The sequence below is a fragment of the Typha latifolia genome, chromosome 5, assembly GCF_019914945.1.
Source record: "Typha latifolia isolate L0001 chromosome 5, TyphaL0001v2, whole genome shotgun sequence".
NCBI lineage: Eukaryota > Viridiplantae > Streptophyta > Magnoliopsida > Poales > Typhaceae > Typha > Typha latifolia.
Window position 1 is genome coordinate 6234505 of NC_133090.1, and position 14852 is coordinate 6249356.

General features: G+C 38.1%; 1 protein-coding gene across 1 annotated transcript; it reads left to right on the forward strand.

Annotated features, from left to right (window-relative positions):
• The first annotated feature begins 2867 nt into the window (after window positions 1–2867).
• On the forward strand, window positions 2868–14426 carry LOC140789283 (putative transferase At4g12130, mitochondrial). Its single transcript, XM_073138926.1, has 5 exons — window positions 2868–3630; window positions 10551–10804; window positions 10930–11028; window positions 13647–13805; window positions 13903–14426. Exons 1-5 carry the CDS (start codon window positions 3161–3163, stop codon window positions 14145–14147), a joined length of 1227 nt encoding a protein of 408 aa, XP_072995027.1. The 5' UTR covers window positions 2868–3160; the 3' UTR covers window positions 14148–14426.
• Window positions 14427–14852: the final 426 nt, after the last annotated feature.

Genomic DNA, 14852 nt, shown 5'->3' on the forward strand with positions numbered 1-14852 from the left:
AAACTCGTTATTTCTATTATGAGGTTCATCTACAAAGAGAGTTCATATTCTTTTTGGGCTAAATCTACGTCATATCGACACGGGCTTTCTTAATATTTGAGTTCATATACTACTCCTTGGAGATGAAGTTGTATTGGAGGATAATATTTTATTTATTTCATGTTTGTCACTTATAAATATAGATTAAAGAGACTGCCCTAGGATAGAACTTTAGAATTGAGTTTTGATTACGAGAGAAGAAGATTGTTCACTCGCTGTATCAACCTTCAAGTTTCTCTCATGAAGATGCTCATGTGAAGATCATAACTTTATTTTCTCATAATATGAAAGTTTGGTGTTAGAATAATTGTGAATAAAACCTTTTTATCTTAATTTTGATGAATAATGCCCGAATAGAATTTATTTATCTCCATACTAGAAAGTCTGAATGCAAGCATTTTTAAAACTAATTGACAAATGTGTTTGTGATGCGAACTGGATCAGATCAAATCAGATCGCATCATAAGGATATTGCGCTCGATGGATCAAGTTTATTTATCTTTTAATCGATTCATACTTATGTAAGTCTTTAAGACAAGTCTAGTTAAGTTATATAAGCCACCAAGACAAGTTCAATTAAGTCATATAAGTCACTAAGTTAAGTTCAATTAAGTCATGTAAAACTCTAAGACAAGTCCTAATTTAAGTCATACAAGTTTTTAGGGCTAAGTCCACTTATTGTACTCGACCTCTATATATAGAGGGGCTTAGTTTTTTTGTTTACTCATCCAAGCATCCAAGTATTGAGAATTAATTGAGTTTACTTATTTTCTTATTATCACATTTACCGTTTTTATTGTATCAATTAGATTATCTTTATCTTCTAGGAGTAGATCGTAATTGTAGAACCTTTCCCATCACCCCAAACTCTAGCCACCACCTTCCTTGGCTGTCTGCCATCCTCCGACGATTGCCACAACGTCGAATATTTACCGTTATACCCTATTTTGACCTCCGTCTACTATTTTATTTATATCTTTTCATCAAAACCTTCAATTTAGTTGAAACTAAATCTATTAGAATCCTACTCATGAGGCTACCACCACCTAGATTTTTTAAATTTTTACGTCCGAACCAATTTAAATCTGGTTCATAACAGTTTGGCTATCTATTATTCATGATTGGAAACCTGCTCTTGGTATTGTTGAAGATAAATTATTGTTGAATAATCTGTTACTCAGTGGGACAAGATAGATTATGAAAAGTCTAGATGGAATAGTAAGGTGATAAATATTATATTTAATAGAGTTACTTCTAACAAGTTCTCTTAGATTTGTACATGTGAGATAGCCAAAAGATCAATGAAATATCGTTAAGATTACTCATGGGAAGACCTACGCTAATTACTAGGTTTGAGACTCTCCACATAAAGGAGAATGAAATTTTTTATAATTTTTATATCAATTTATTTGATATTGTTAATTATAGCTTTAACCTTGATAAGTCGATTCCATATATACTGATTCTACATTCTATAGATATTAACTCCAGATTTCGTACTTATTAATTGTGGATTCTATAAAATAATAATGGGGTGGACATCTTGACACGAGTTTAACATACAAACTTGTATTTTAGTAGGTTAAGTGTGTACCCGGTAATAAAAAGATATGAAATATTTTCAGTCTTGAAGTTTCTTTTGGTGGATTCTCCTAATAGAAGTAAATATATTCCTTACTTTTATTTCAATTAGTATCATAGTGTACTTGGATTTATATTATTTCAGTTAGTATCTTCTGTTTCCATATACCAGCTACGAACTCTAAACTCTATAGTTATGAAATTTAGATTACATTATTATAACTATGGATTCTTAAGATACTAGCAATGAATTTCAAATGTAATGACTCTACATACATTCTGTTATAAATAAAATAACTCATTTTATTGAATTCAATTCTATATATAGTGATCCATAACATATTTCATATGCACTAACACCGGTTCCATAGTTTGTACATTCAAATTCTATATGTATTAACTTTGAATTTTTGTAGTTAATAACTTTAGATTCTGAAAAATTATTCTAGATTTTATAATTACTAACTATGAATTCTTAAAATATATCTATAAAATCCACAAATATACCTATAGATTCCACAAATGAATATATTTATTGAATCCAAAGATAAATTTTTACATAATCTAAAGATGAACATTTATGAAATATAATTATATCTATAGAATTTACAAATATTATCCTTGTCAATCTCTATAGTTATATATCTTACTATTAAATAAATATATAGTTTTTTTGATACATTGGGCATATTTCAAATAATAAGAGATTTTCGTCTTTAACATGATGATAAAAGAATTAAACTTCTTCTGATGAAAAAAGATACTTAATACAATATCCCTGTGTATGCTGTTTTATTAATTCATAAAATTTCATCTTCACCTTTAGCGCGATAAAATTACTTTTAATGTGTAAAAGACGAGTACTTTCACCTTAGTAATAATAAAAAAATTTATACTCATTCACTCTTATAGCACTATCTATATAGAAAATAACCGTTTTATAATGGAATATGGATAAAAGTTTTTAGCTAAGGTTCTACAAAAACAAATAAAGTACCGTTATGTTATTACACGAGAAGAATAGATAAATAATATGTATTCTTTTTTCATATTTATACATTATCTCGGCTACCATCAAAGGACAAAAAATATTGTCAAATTTGGGGCAAAAGTAATTCTAATACTTGGAGAAAAATTTGGGTAGATCTTTTGCAAAAGTAGAACGGTAAAGATGAAAAGTGTAAACTATAATGATTTACAGTGCAAATCACCTGATTAAATTTTAAGAATATTTTTCTAATGCAAATGTCCGACGTTTAAGCTAACTGGGTAGTTGCTCCGATGGATTGAAGTGAAGGTCCGTGCTCTTTTGGTCCGGACAACGCGGATGAACACAAACTGCTACGAGTCCTCTCGAGCTTCCCCGTTCTTCCTCGAGCGACACGCGCACCAACACGCGTCCGTCTCCCTCCTCCTCCTCCTCCTCCTCCTCCTCTTCCCTTCCCCAGAAACTAAACCCTCCCGAATCCCCAACCCCGAATACCGAACACAACACCCAACAGCAACAACAAAATCGTAACGCCGAGAAATCGGAGCAAATATGCCTGCTTTCACCTCCTGCTCGCGCTTCCTCTCCCCCTTCTCTACCTCCCTCCGCCGCCTCCTCTCCACCACTCCCCACCTCGAAGACGTGGGCCCCTTGACCTGCCGCCTCAGGTCTCGTTCCGTCGTCCGTTTCCGCGGTCCCGACACCGCCCGGTTCCTCCAAGGCCTCCTCACCAACGACGTCCGACCCTTCGCCCAATCCCCCGAATCCTCCACTGCCGACCAAGCTTCCTACTTGCCGACGCCCAACATTGCTTTGTACAACCCGCCGCCGATGTACGCGGCTCTGCTCACGCCCCAGGGGAGGTTCTTGTACGACCTCTTCCTCTATCGGCCGTCTTCGGCTGATGTCAAGTTCGACCGGACCGGGTCCGGGCCGGGCAAAGATGACTCGGAGGAGCCGCTCGCTTTGCTCGCCGACGTTGATGCCGCCTTCTTGGAGGAGCTCTTAGATGTCTTCAAAAAGTGAGCCCTTATAGAATTTTAAGCTGTTTGATTTGCTGAAAAGAAGTTGGGATTCTGGTGCTAGTAGCAATAGTTAATAATTTTGATAAAATTGACTAAAAGTATATTTCAATACTAGTATTCTATGGAATTGAATTCTGGTTTCTCAAGTACGCACTTTGGAACTATTTAAGTTGTAAGCATTCAATTGATTTCGGTGCATCTGATTGGGTTTCAGGAACTGCAAGTGAATCCAATAATTTGAGGTTAGGATTGTCGAGGATCCTACTTAAAATCCTTTCCTAATTCGTTTCCTATACCCAACTTGTTCTCACTCATTTGCTACTGTTCCTGCTGTAACCAAGACCTTCTCTTGCTGCTTCATTTTCCTCTAACCAACAAACCCATATACCGTTTCAATCACAAGTTGTTCTTGGCCCAGTCTCTGTTGTTAGTTGGTGTTGACACCAAGAAAGTTGCTGCAAAAAAGTAAGAAAAAAAACAAGTTGTAAAGTTATAGCTGTATAAAGAAATTGTGAAAATCCACATGTTGTATTCCCTACTTGTCTTTGTTAACCTTGAAGCCTCATTTTTCACTCTATATAAGAATAATTTTGCTGCCTTCATGCTTCTACTCTAGAAAAGCTGTTTTGTTTTTTAATGGGCCTAACCCTAGACTCCTAGAGGCCTAGACCATGGATTACAATATTCTCAATCTCTGTTGATGCTTATAGGTTCTAATATAAACATCAAACTTCACTTTTTTAGTTTGTATCTGGCATTTCGATGTTCGTTTTGATATGGTCTCTGCATGTGTGGCTTTAGAGTTGAAATATTGATCTACTATCCGATTGTCCAACTGCATAGGTAAAATGATTGATTATAGATTCATTTTGCTCTTATGTTCTTTGTTGATTGATTATAGTCTTGTTTATGCTCATGTATTATTTGTTGTTAATATAGAAACTTAGGCTGCATCAGATGTGCTCTTTAATGTCTAAATATTAGATGGAACAACTAAGTTATACTTGAAAAGTTTCCCTAACCTCATGATAAATTGAATCAGCCTAATAGGGTAAGCTGTATACAGCTTTGATAAACAATATGTCCTATTCCCACAAGAAGGCTGAATGACTACCATTTCTACATAATCTGGTTATTTGCTTTTTTTTTATCTGGATACAGATTCTTCTGTTTTGGTAATTTGTTCTGTCATAATACCTGCAAAGACCCTTATGCCTTAGTTCAATGGTTTGATGAAAGTTGAAAAAAAGTAGTTCAACTACTAAGCATGAAGCACTTCCTTAAGTAATCTCTCGTGAGATTATAAGAGTTTACTACTGAAAAATGATGCCCTTTTATCAAGTTCTCAATTTTCAAATTCTTGTGATGCCTATACATCATGGGATCTTGATGATGTAAAACGTGGTGGAGAAAGATGAGAGAGGAAAATAAGAAGTGAAGGAATGGGTTTCATACCTCCATCCTAAGAAACGGTTTCACACTAAAATTTTCTAGAAAGCAAAATCACATAACTTTCATTAATTTTCAAAGAAAATATAATGGGTCTATATATAGACCTATAATGAAATTAAACAAAAAAATACCATACATAGGAAATAAACAAAAGACACCCTAAATAAATTAAAATTATAATCAAATCCTTATATGAGGGATCATCAACTGTCGGCACCTCCTGTACTGGTACACACGCTATCGAGTCCTATCAGTGATGTTTGCATCACTTGATCTCTGATGGAATATGACCTTGTAATCTTCTTCCAGTAATGTTCATCCTACCTAACAAAATTGAATTATTCTATAACCGGAAGCTGAATGGCTTGCTTCTCGCAGTAAATTTCCTCTTATTACTAGATAATGTTGTGTGATATGGCAGTTTGAAGCTTGTTAATGTTAATTCTTTTAACAAGCTGTATCAATAAACCTTCCTAATTATTCCATCTATTGTCATGGTGTTAAAGAACTGGGTCCTCACATTTGTTTCACATGGTGTGGCAGATCAGGTCAGAGCAATTAACATTTGCCTCATTAACTAACTTCATTTTAACTTTGTTCTCTTTTTGTGAGATGTAACACTGGAAATCCCTATTTCATTTTGAAATATTTTGAAGCTGCATCTGAGATTTTCATTACCATCTTCTACAGTAAGTAATTGCATAAGCAACAAACAAGTTCTATAATCCCCTATATTGATATGACTTATTCTCGAATACAAGCATGCGACACAAATAGTGCAGCTAGGGGAGTGGGGTCGGCTTGGGTTTTGGTGGGGCCTTGGTTGCATGGTTGTCAATGGAGGGGTTAGGGCTGATCTAGGACGTGTGGTGGAGGGCTAGGATGGTGGAGAAGGGAGAGTTGGGGGCGGTGGAGGTCTGGATGAAATTTAGAGATCGATGGTGTGGTGTTAGCAGTAGCGATGTAGAGTTTCCATTTGGGTGATGTTGTAGGTTAGCGATGGTGATGAGGACGTATGTCAAATCTGGACGAGTTTCTAACTGTGATGTTGGTGGCAGGTGGAGATGATTTCAAGTTAGAGGGTAGTAATGGTGGATCTGCTTGTGGATGGTGATGATGGCGTGGATGGAGATGGTGGTAGGGATAGATCTAATACTTAGAGAGGAAGAGGAGAGGGAAGAAGATGATCGGCCCTAAAGGAGGGAGATTGACGGACGAGGAGGGAGGAGGACTGGCGACCAAGGTGGTGGTGGCGGCTTGGGTTTGAGGAGAGGCTAGGGTTAGGGAGAAGAGTTAGAGGGAGAGAGGGGTAGGAGATGAATTCAATCAATCAATTCTTCGATTCATGCCTAACATAGTTACACTCCATAATATTTAAATGAGGATAACCAATTTAACCCAACTGGCTAATTAAATAAGACTCAATCAACTACTTAAACAACTTAGGTCATAACAAGATGAAATAGAAATTGACTCAACTAAAATAGAAATAGACTAAGCTAATATAATTGACTTGACTAGGCGAGTCCAATGCCACATGATGTGGTCCAATCTGACCCGGTTCATATCAATTCACCATGCTTCCAGTTACTTTTTTCTCAAGGTGATGGCTCGAGTTGGTTCGGTTAGCTCGGGGTCCGGTAGATCAGGTGGAATCGTCTCCGTTGGAAAATCAGTGGCTCGATCCTCTTTCTTTTTGGACTTGAGTTGACCATCTTTGGATCCTCCAAGCAAGTTTCCCTTAGTTCTGAATTAGGAGGAAGGAAAGCAAAAACCAAAACTGAAAAAAAGACCAAGTCAGCTGAGTCAGGCGCAAGATCTACTTAGACTAATCTTAAGCCAGCTGAATGTGGGTTGCATCCAAGTCCTTTCGGAACTTGTCCAAGGTGGAGAGGTGGCCAACTAGGATGGGGAAGACCCTGGCAAGGGTCTGATCAAGGCTCAGCTTGGGTGTGGACTTAGGCAAAGTTTGAACGCAAGGAACTATTCGATGAGTCAATAGGTGCGTGCGCAGCCTTGGTCGGATCAATTGTACTAGAGGCATGTCAAAAGCTAAGAGAAGCACATCAGGGGTGAGTACATGGCTAATCTAAGTGAGGGATAACCTAAAAACGATTAGACCAAGTCTCGGCTTTAGTCTCGAGCTGACCAAGGCCCGATTGCAAGAGGAAAGTCAGCTTGGTTGGTGGGCATGCATACATAGAGACCTCGATATGGATCTCCTCCTTGGTCTCCTTCATAACCTTATCCATTTCACCCTTGGTAATCATCTTGTGCACTACAGCCTCAACTCCTTCATGTTTCTCCATAAGCATCATGGTATCTAGCTTCATGCATTCTTACACCGAGATAAATTTCTCATCGCTACAGATGCTCAACCCCTTATCTCTTCTTTCCTGCACATAGGTTGTTTTGAGGCCTTGAACCCCCTTGTCTCGATGATCTTCTTGGCTCTGGTCTGCTTGAGCATAGTGACGGGGCAGCCACGGCCCTAGGGTAGGGCTATTGAGGCATTAGATCCTCGAAATTTTCCCAAACATCGTTGTCGTCAATCGGCGGCTTGGGTTGCCATGCTACTAGGGTGGGCAGTATGAGGCTTTGCGGATGAGAGCCCACACATCCTCCATGTTCTTCTTCAAACTTTGTATGAGGTGGTGGTGGAGGACCTGCCATACAGAGTGAGACAGCAGCATCCTCATGGTAGAATCGTCAGACCTATTATGAGGTATTGGGTCGAAACTCTTCGCCAAAGGTGATCTTCCTCTTGGATCCTCATGGTGTATGTATGAGAGGGCCTCTCTTATATCGGAAGATATAGTGACCATGTCTCCAATGTTAGGCTGGCTCGATGGTAACGATGGAGTTTGCCGCCGCGGCAAAGGTTGGGGCTGATGGTGTCCTCGCCTTCACTGCTTCTGTGGTGTCTATGGCTTGTGAAGACTCCTCTTGGCCTCTTGCTGCTATGGCTTCGGTTATTGTCATGGTATCCGAGGAACGACGAATCTAGTACACTTGATATGACCCATTCTCAAATACCGACATGCGACACGGATGGTGCGGCTAGGAGGAGTGAGATTGACTTGGGTTTTAGTAGGGCCCAAGTGGTATGGTTGTGGTTGGAGGGGTTAGGGCTGATTTGGGACGTGTCGTAGACGGCTAGGATGGTGGAGAAGGGAGAATTTGGGGGTGGTGGAGATCTAGATGGAGTTTACGGACCGACGGTGTGGTTTTAGCGGCAGCGGTGTACAATTTCGGTTTGGGTGATGTTGCAAGTCAACAATGTGATAAGGATGTGGTGGGGATGATTATATTGTATCTAGGGCAAGGGAGGAAGGTTTGGGATGTTGTAAAGGTCTGGTTGATGGTGGGGCAGGAGATGGAGGGAACCGGCGATGGTGGCTTGTGGCTGGATGAAGGTTGGTATGGGTGTAAACGAGTTGAGCCTGAGTGAGGAGGCAGGTGGATGAGGAGGAGGAGGCCGACGAAGAGGAGAAAGCGATAGCTTGCCAATGGAGAATGAGGAGGCCGGGAGGAGGTGACGGAGGAGGAAAGGAAGATAAGGAGGCCGACACTTATGAAAGAGGAGGCCAACGAAAGAGGTCGAAGGAGCCAATCGATGAAGAGGAGGATGAGGAAGTTGGGTTTGTTGGAGAGATTTTTATTAGATTTAGGTTTAGATAGAGATAGGATAATAGTAGCCACTCGGTCAAAGATCTAATTATTATAAATATATTTTTATATAATATATATAATATTAATAAATATTATATTTAAGCCGAGCCTGAGCGAGCCAGCTCCAGGCTTTGCTCGAAATTCAAATTGAGCCTTCAGATAAGTCTCAAGCTCAACTCAGCTCAAGCCAAACCGAACCTAACTCGAGTTTCAACTAAGCTGAGCTTGAGCTGCTTGTTTATTTTGACACCCCTAGCAATTGGTCATGGCGAGATAGTGGTCAAGGGTAAGGCGTGGCCTATCCAAGTAGTGGCTAGACATGACAGGGTGAGAGAAGATGAGGGAGAAGGTGGTCGGCGCCCAAAAGAGAGGGGAGGCTGGCAGACGAAGGGGGAAGGTAGATGGCGACTTTGGTGGCTTGCTCGGCTAGGGTTGAGGGACATGAGGAGAGTCGAGGTTGAAGAGGGAGAGAGGAGAGACTAGAGACTAGAGAATGATTCAATTATGAAACCAGTGGAATGACTTCGTGACTTTTCAATCTACAACTTTTGTATACAACCCCTTATCAGATTCACACTCTACGTATGTCAAATCTGAACCAGTTTTCAATGGTGGTGTTGGTGAAGACGATTTCGGGTTGGAGGACAACAATGGTGGATCGACCTGTAGATGGTGATGATGGCGTGGATGGAGATGGTGGTAGGGGTAGATCTAATATTTAGAGAGGAAGAGGATGGGGAAGAAGATGGTCAGCCCTAAAAAATGAGGTGGTGGCGGCAGCTTAGGTTTGAGAATAGGCTAGAGTTAGGGAGAAGAGATAGGAGAGAAAGAGGTAGGAGATGAACTCAATTAATCAATTCTTTGATTCGTGCCTAACCTGGTTGCACTTCATAATTTTTAAATGAGGCTAACTGACTTGACCCGAATTAAACAAGACTTAATTAACTACTTAAACAACTTAAGTCATAACATGCTGAAATAGAAATTGAATCAATGAAAATAGAAATCGACTAAGCTAAGATAATTGACTCAATTAAAATAGAAATCGACTAAACTAAGATAATTGACTCAACCAAGCGAGTCCAATGTTACCTGATGTGATTCGATCTGACCCGATTCACATCATATATGGCAATAGGCAAATGTGCATGCCTACACATTTATTATTACATCTAAATTACATCTGTTAACTTACGATCAAGCAGAACAACTAGTAACATGTATTCTACCTACAAGTTCATCTCCACTCATCTCATGCCTGAATGCTTGCAATACAGGTGATCACTTAGATGCTTGGTATGCCTATGGGTGCATGTAAGTTTTGTATTTAATTTTACAGTTGCATTGGTATTTTTATCTATTCATTGGTGTGAACCGTATTTATTTAGTTCTGCAAATCAGTGTCCTAGTGCAAGCCTTTCCTATAATATCATATAACTGATATAATAATCAGGGTGATGCAAAAGGGATACATATATTCCTCTTTTTGCACATTGCGGATCTAGTGATCTTTGGCTGCTCGACCTTATTTTATGGAAGAAATCTTTAATAGGCCGTAAACATTTGTAGCTCAACTTTTGGTTTACTTTTTACTGTAAGTTCAATCATCTGTTGATCGTATGGCATATAGACATGCATTTTCTAGTTGTCAATATACATATGTGCCAATGATTTTCTTTACTACAGAAGCAGAAGTATAGTATCAGTATGATTCCCTTTTAGAACTTAATATACCTGAATTCTGAAGACTTTTGACTGTTCTATTATGCCTGATTATTCTTCTATGCATACAGATATAGATTGAGGGCAAAAGTTGAGATAGAGAATGTAAGCGAGGAATTTTCTTGTTGGCAAAGGTTTGGTGGTAATCTCTCCAGTACTGAGCCATCAGCTCAAGATCCTGAAGCAGCATCAGTTGGTTGGGGACAGGCTGTTGATCGTGCTGGAGGATCATCTGCGAAAGGAAATGATCATGGTTGGCAATGGTTTAGAGATCCTAGGTTGGGCTGCCTAGGATACAGGGGAATCTTCCCAGCTAGCACAATACGTAAGATACCAACAAAATATTTATTTACATCTTGTCTTCAAACCTATACAAATGGGATGCTTTGAAGGATATGCAACATATGCGACCTTAAAACACATTATGGTTCTATTTTGTTTCATTTACAGCACCATTAGTTGAGTCTGACAAGGAAGCTGATGAACAGCATTACCTTCTATGGCGGTTAGAGAGAGGAGTTGCAGAAGGTTCAACTGAGATTCCAAAAGGTGTGGTTCAAAATCTCAATTATTTCATTATGCTTTCTTGCAAGTAATTGCAAATCCATGAACTTTATATGATTGCAAAGAATAGATTATTGATCCTTGGTTTTATATGTTTAATACCTTGCGTAACAGCTACTGCTGTGAAAAAATTGGCATTCTTCGAAGTGCTAAACATTTGAGGCTATATTAAAAACCATTTGTATGTACAATATTGTTTTATAAAATTGCACATACAATGCCAGAGTTAAATGAGTTTCCAGAATTTACCTAGTGTTTAATTTTCTGTTTCTCTTTGATATTGAGTTACTCATGAAATAGGTTAGAGGTTATGAAAGACTAAAACAACTCCAATGTGCCATGTTTTCTGCAATAGCACAGCAAACTGGTATCTTGGAATAAAACACCATTTTAAAATGTAATATGTATGTCCACATCTGCATTTTCTCTCCTCTGACTGTAACTCAGACAACCAAACTGCAAGTCTTATCATTTTGATTTTTAACTTTTTACCCTACTTAATTACTTTAGGTTTATAAAACTAGGTGTCCTGCGTAAGAGGTGCATATGCTTACCCGCCTAATCTTATGCACTTTCAAGCCAGCCTTATATAACATTTGAAATTAAGTTTATATCTTTACTACTTTTGGGCCTACTAACATATGGAATATCCTAATCTCATCTGCATCTGATAGCATTCTCTTTTGTATCATTTGAAAATTGGTATTTTTCTGCACCGAAGGAGGTTGCAATGGCAAACAGAAATAGTGGAGAAAGTATCCCTTTTCTGCACAGGAAAAAAGAAGGAAAAAGAAAACAATTGGATCTAATTGTGCAATCAAATTGTTATTGGGGTCTCTTCTATCTAGTATGTTTGTCAAGCTTTTGGAACACTGAAAACAGCTCAAATCTGTATACTAGGACGAGTCCTCAAGAATTCATCAGTATGAAAAGTAAACAGGGGTAAATTTTTTTTCTTGGAGTTCAAGTGAGAATTGAGTTCTTGATAAGTCATGGCTGCCTTTATTTGCATTATTAGTTGTTTAACATGTTCCAATCTTATCTAGTTTGCGTAGTTGTAACCAAATCTGATGTCTCCACAGTTCATTTCCAAGTAAATGAAGGTATACTGGCCAACCTAGACCAAGATCAGTTTTGTACATGACTTTGAAAATGATTGACTCTTCTCCCCTTTTTTTCTTTGAACTTCTCCTTTCTTCCTTTCTAAGTTCTCTTCTTTTTATATTTTAGATACTGTGTTCTCTTTTCTTTCTTTTCTATTATGCATCGAAAGTTGAAACCTGTTTCTAGATTCTGAAACTCCATATCCCTAATTTTTTGCCTTGCATGTTTAACATAATTGGGAAATAATTTTACTATCAGTGATAAGACATTATTTCATCCGTTGGATTCTGCAGAACTTTTCTATGATTTGATCTGCCATATATCTTATTTAATTCTGGAATTTCATATGTAATGAATATCAGACCTCTTAGTTTGATCTAGGACCTTTAAATTAGGCTTCCTAGCAATCGTAGGTATTTCTTCTGTTCTGCTTCACAATAAAAGTGTGGAAATCCAATCGAAACCTTATTGATTCCCAGCTCTCACTATTCTTGCTCACCCACAGCATTACAGATATCCCCTGCGGTCCTACATTCCATTTATTAACAATCTTCTTATTTAATTTAATTGCTAATTGCAGCTTACGTACCACATTCTGGGATGTTTGGTATGTGACAAATAAAAATCTCACTGCACCACAAATAGCAGTAATCTAGGGAGGAAATAGCAATAACCATAGGAACAAAAGATTAACCTAGAAAAATCTCAATTGGAGAAAAAAAAAACTTGGGCTCATTATAGATCTTCTATGCAATATCCTAGTTGATATGATTTGCTCTTGAGATCTAACTTTGATGTCATCTCGTCTCATGATAACCTACCAACTCAGGCATTTTCTAATGTGAAAAGGAAGAACCTGAAGGAGAAGGCTGAGACAGACAAGTAGTGCTTCAGTAATGCAGGATAATGAAGTTTACTGCCATAATAAAGGAGTTTACACATTATTTTATCTAACAGGGTACATGTCTGAACTTCATATACCTTTTGTTATTAGCTGGACTTAATGGTCATACTTTTGGCTCAGCATGTTTTACTATGTCATAATATTTCCTCCAAACCCCCTACATTCAACACATGTTTGATTGTGGACATCTCAGCCTCACTAAATAGTGCATTCTGGAAAGCTTCAGTTCACATGAAAGGGGATCTCTTGCGGGATGTATCTGATTACTGAATTCCTCTGGAAATAAATTACCAAGGTGGGAGCCCCTGTCTCTCAATGGAAAAACTAGATGCAAAGATAAATATTTGATTTGGAGTACAACTGTGATAATACTTTTAAATTAATCTACGATTGAATTTACTTTTCGGAAGTGGAAATAAGAGTACAAAAATTGTTCTCTTTGTCTGCCTTCTTGTTATACTGTTATTAAAGTTTGATAATTTCCTTTTAGCTTTTATTATAACTTTCATTTAAAATTGTATTGTTTCAAATTAACTTGATTTTCTCTCCATTTTATCTCTAAATTATTGGGGGATTTTTTCTTTCCTAAAACCAGGTGAAGCTATTCCACTTGAATACAATCTGGCGGGACTCAACGCTATATCATTTGACAAAGGATGCTATGTAGGGCAGGAACTTATTGCTCGGACACACCATCGTGGCGTCATTCGCAAGCGCTTGGTTCCTTTTAAGTTTGTTGATGATAATGGAGAAGGTATTTGCTTCTAGCTATGATGTCATTCGGATTCGAGACTGCTCTAGTTTCTTCTTTGCTTCTTAAATGCTTAATTCATTATTTTTCTTGTGATCAGAAGTAGAGCAGGCAGTGTCGCCTAGTTCAGAAATTGTAGAGAACACTTCGAATAAAAAAGTTGGGACTGTGAATACAGCACTCGGGTGTCGTGGAATGGGCCTTCTGAAATTGGAAGAAGCCTTCAAGCAGACATCCACTCTCAGCATTAAAGATGCAAACAAGGTGAAGGTCCAAGTAATTAGACCAGACTGGTGGCCAGCTGAATGGACTCAGGTGTACGAACAACAAACTGCTGTTGCTTGATGGCAGACTCAAATTTGAAGACATCTTATATGTTAGAGTAATGTACGAATCAAGCTCAACTAGTTTTTCGCAATCGAAGTTAACTGAAACTATCTATGGAATCAGGGGGAGAGGAAGGCAGGTGAAGCACAGCCGAACTTGTTGTATCTTCTCATTTAGCAATAATTTTGAATTTTGTAGTGTGTAATCATATTTTCTCAATAATTTTGTTGATGATAATAAGCAGTAGAGTTTACTGCTCACGGGAAATGAGTATTAATTCATGCATCAGAACTTCAATTCTATGGCAAACTAAGTAGTCGGCAATAGTAGGCCATCTCTATCATTTTATCGTGGAATTAATTTTATCCCTCTTTTTACAAATTAAAAGAGTGGATGGTGTCATCTGATAAGTACTCCAACTGAGTTCGGCTTGAAGCTAAAAAAAGATCATAAAGGAAATAGGTTGACAACACAATCTATAAGCAAATTGTGGGTAGTTTGATGTATTTAACTACAAAAAGACAAGATGATACGAGGAGCACTTCAGGTTATGTTGTTATGATGGGCATAGGGGCTGTTTCGTGTGTCATCCAAGCAACCAATCATCATTTTATCCTCCATCACTGAAGCTGAATTTATTGTTGCTACAGCTTCTGCTTCTCAAGCTATCTGGCTGAGGAAAATTCTTAAAAATTTGCATTTTAAGCATGTTGATGTGAAGTA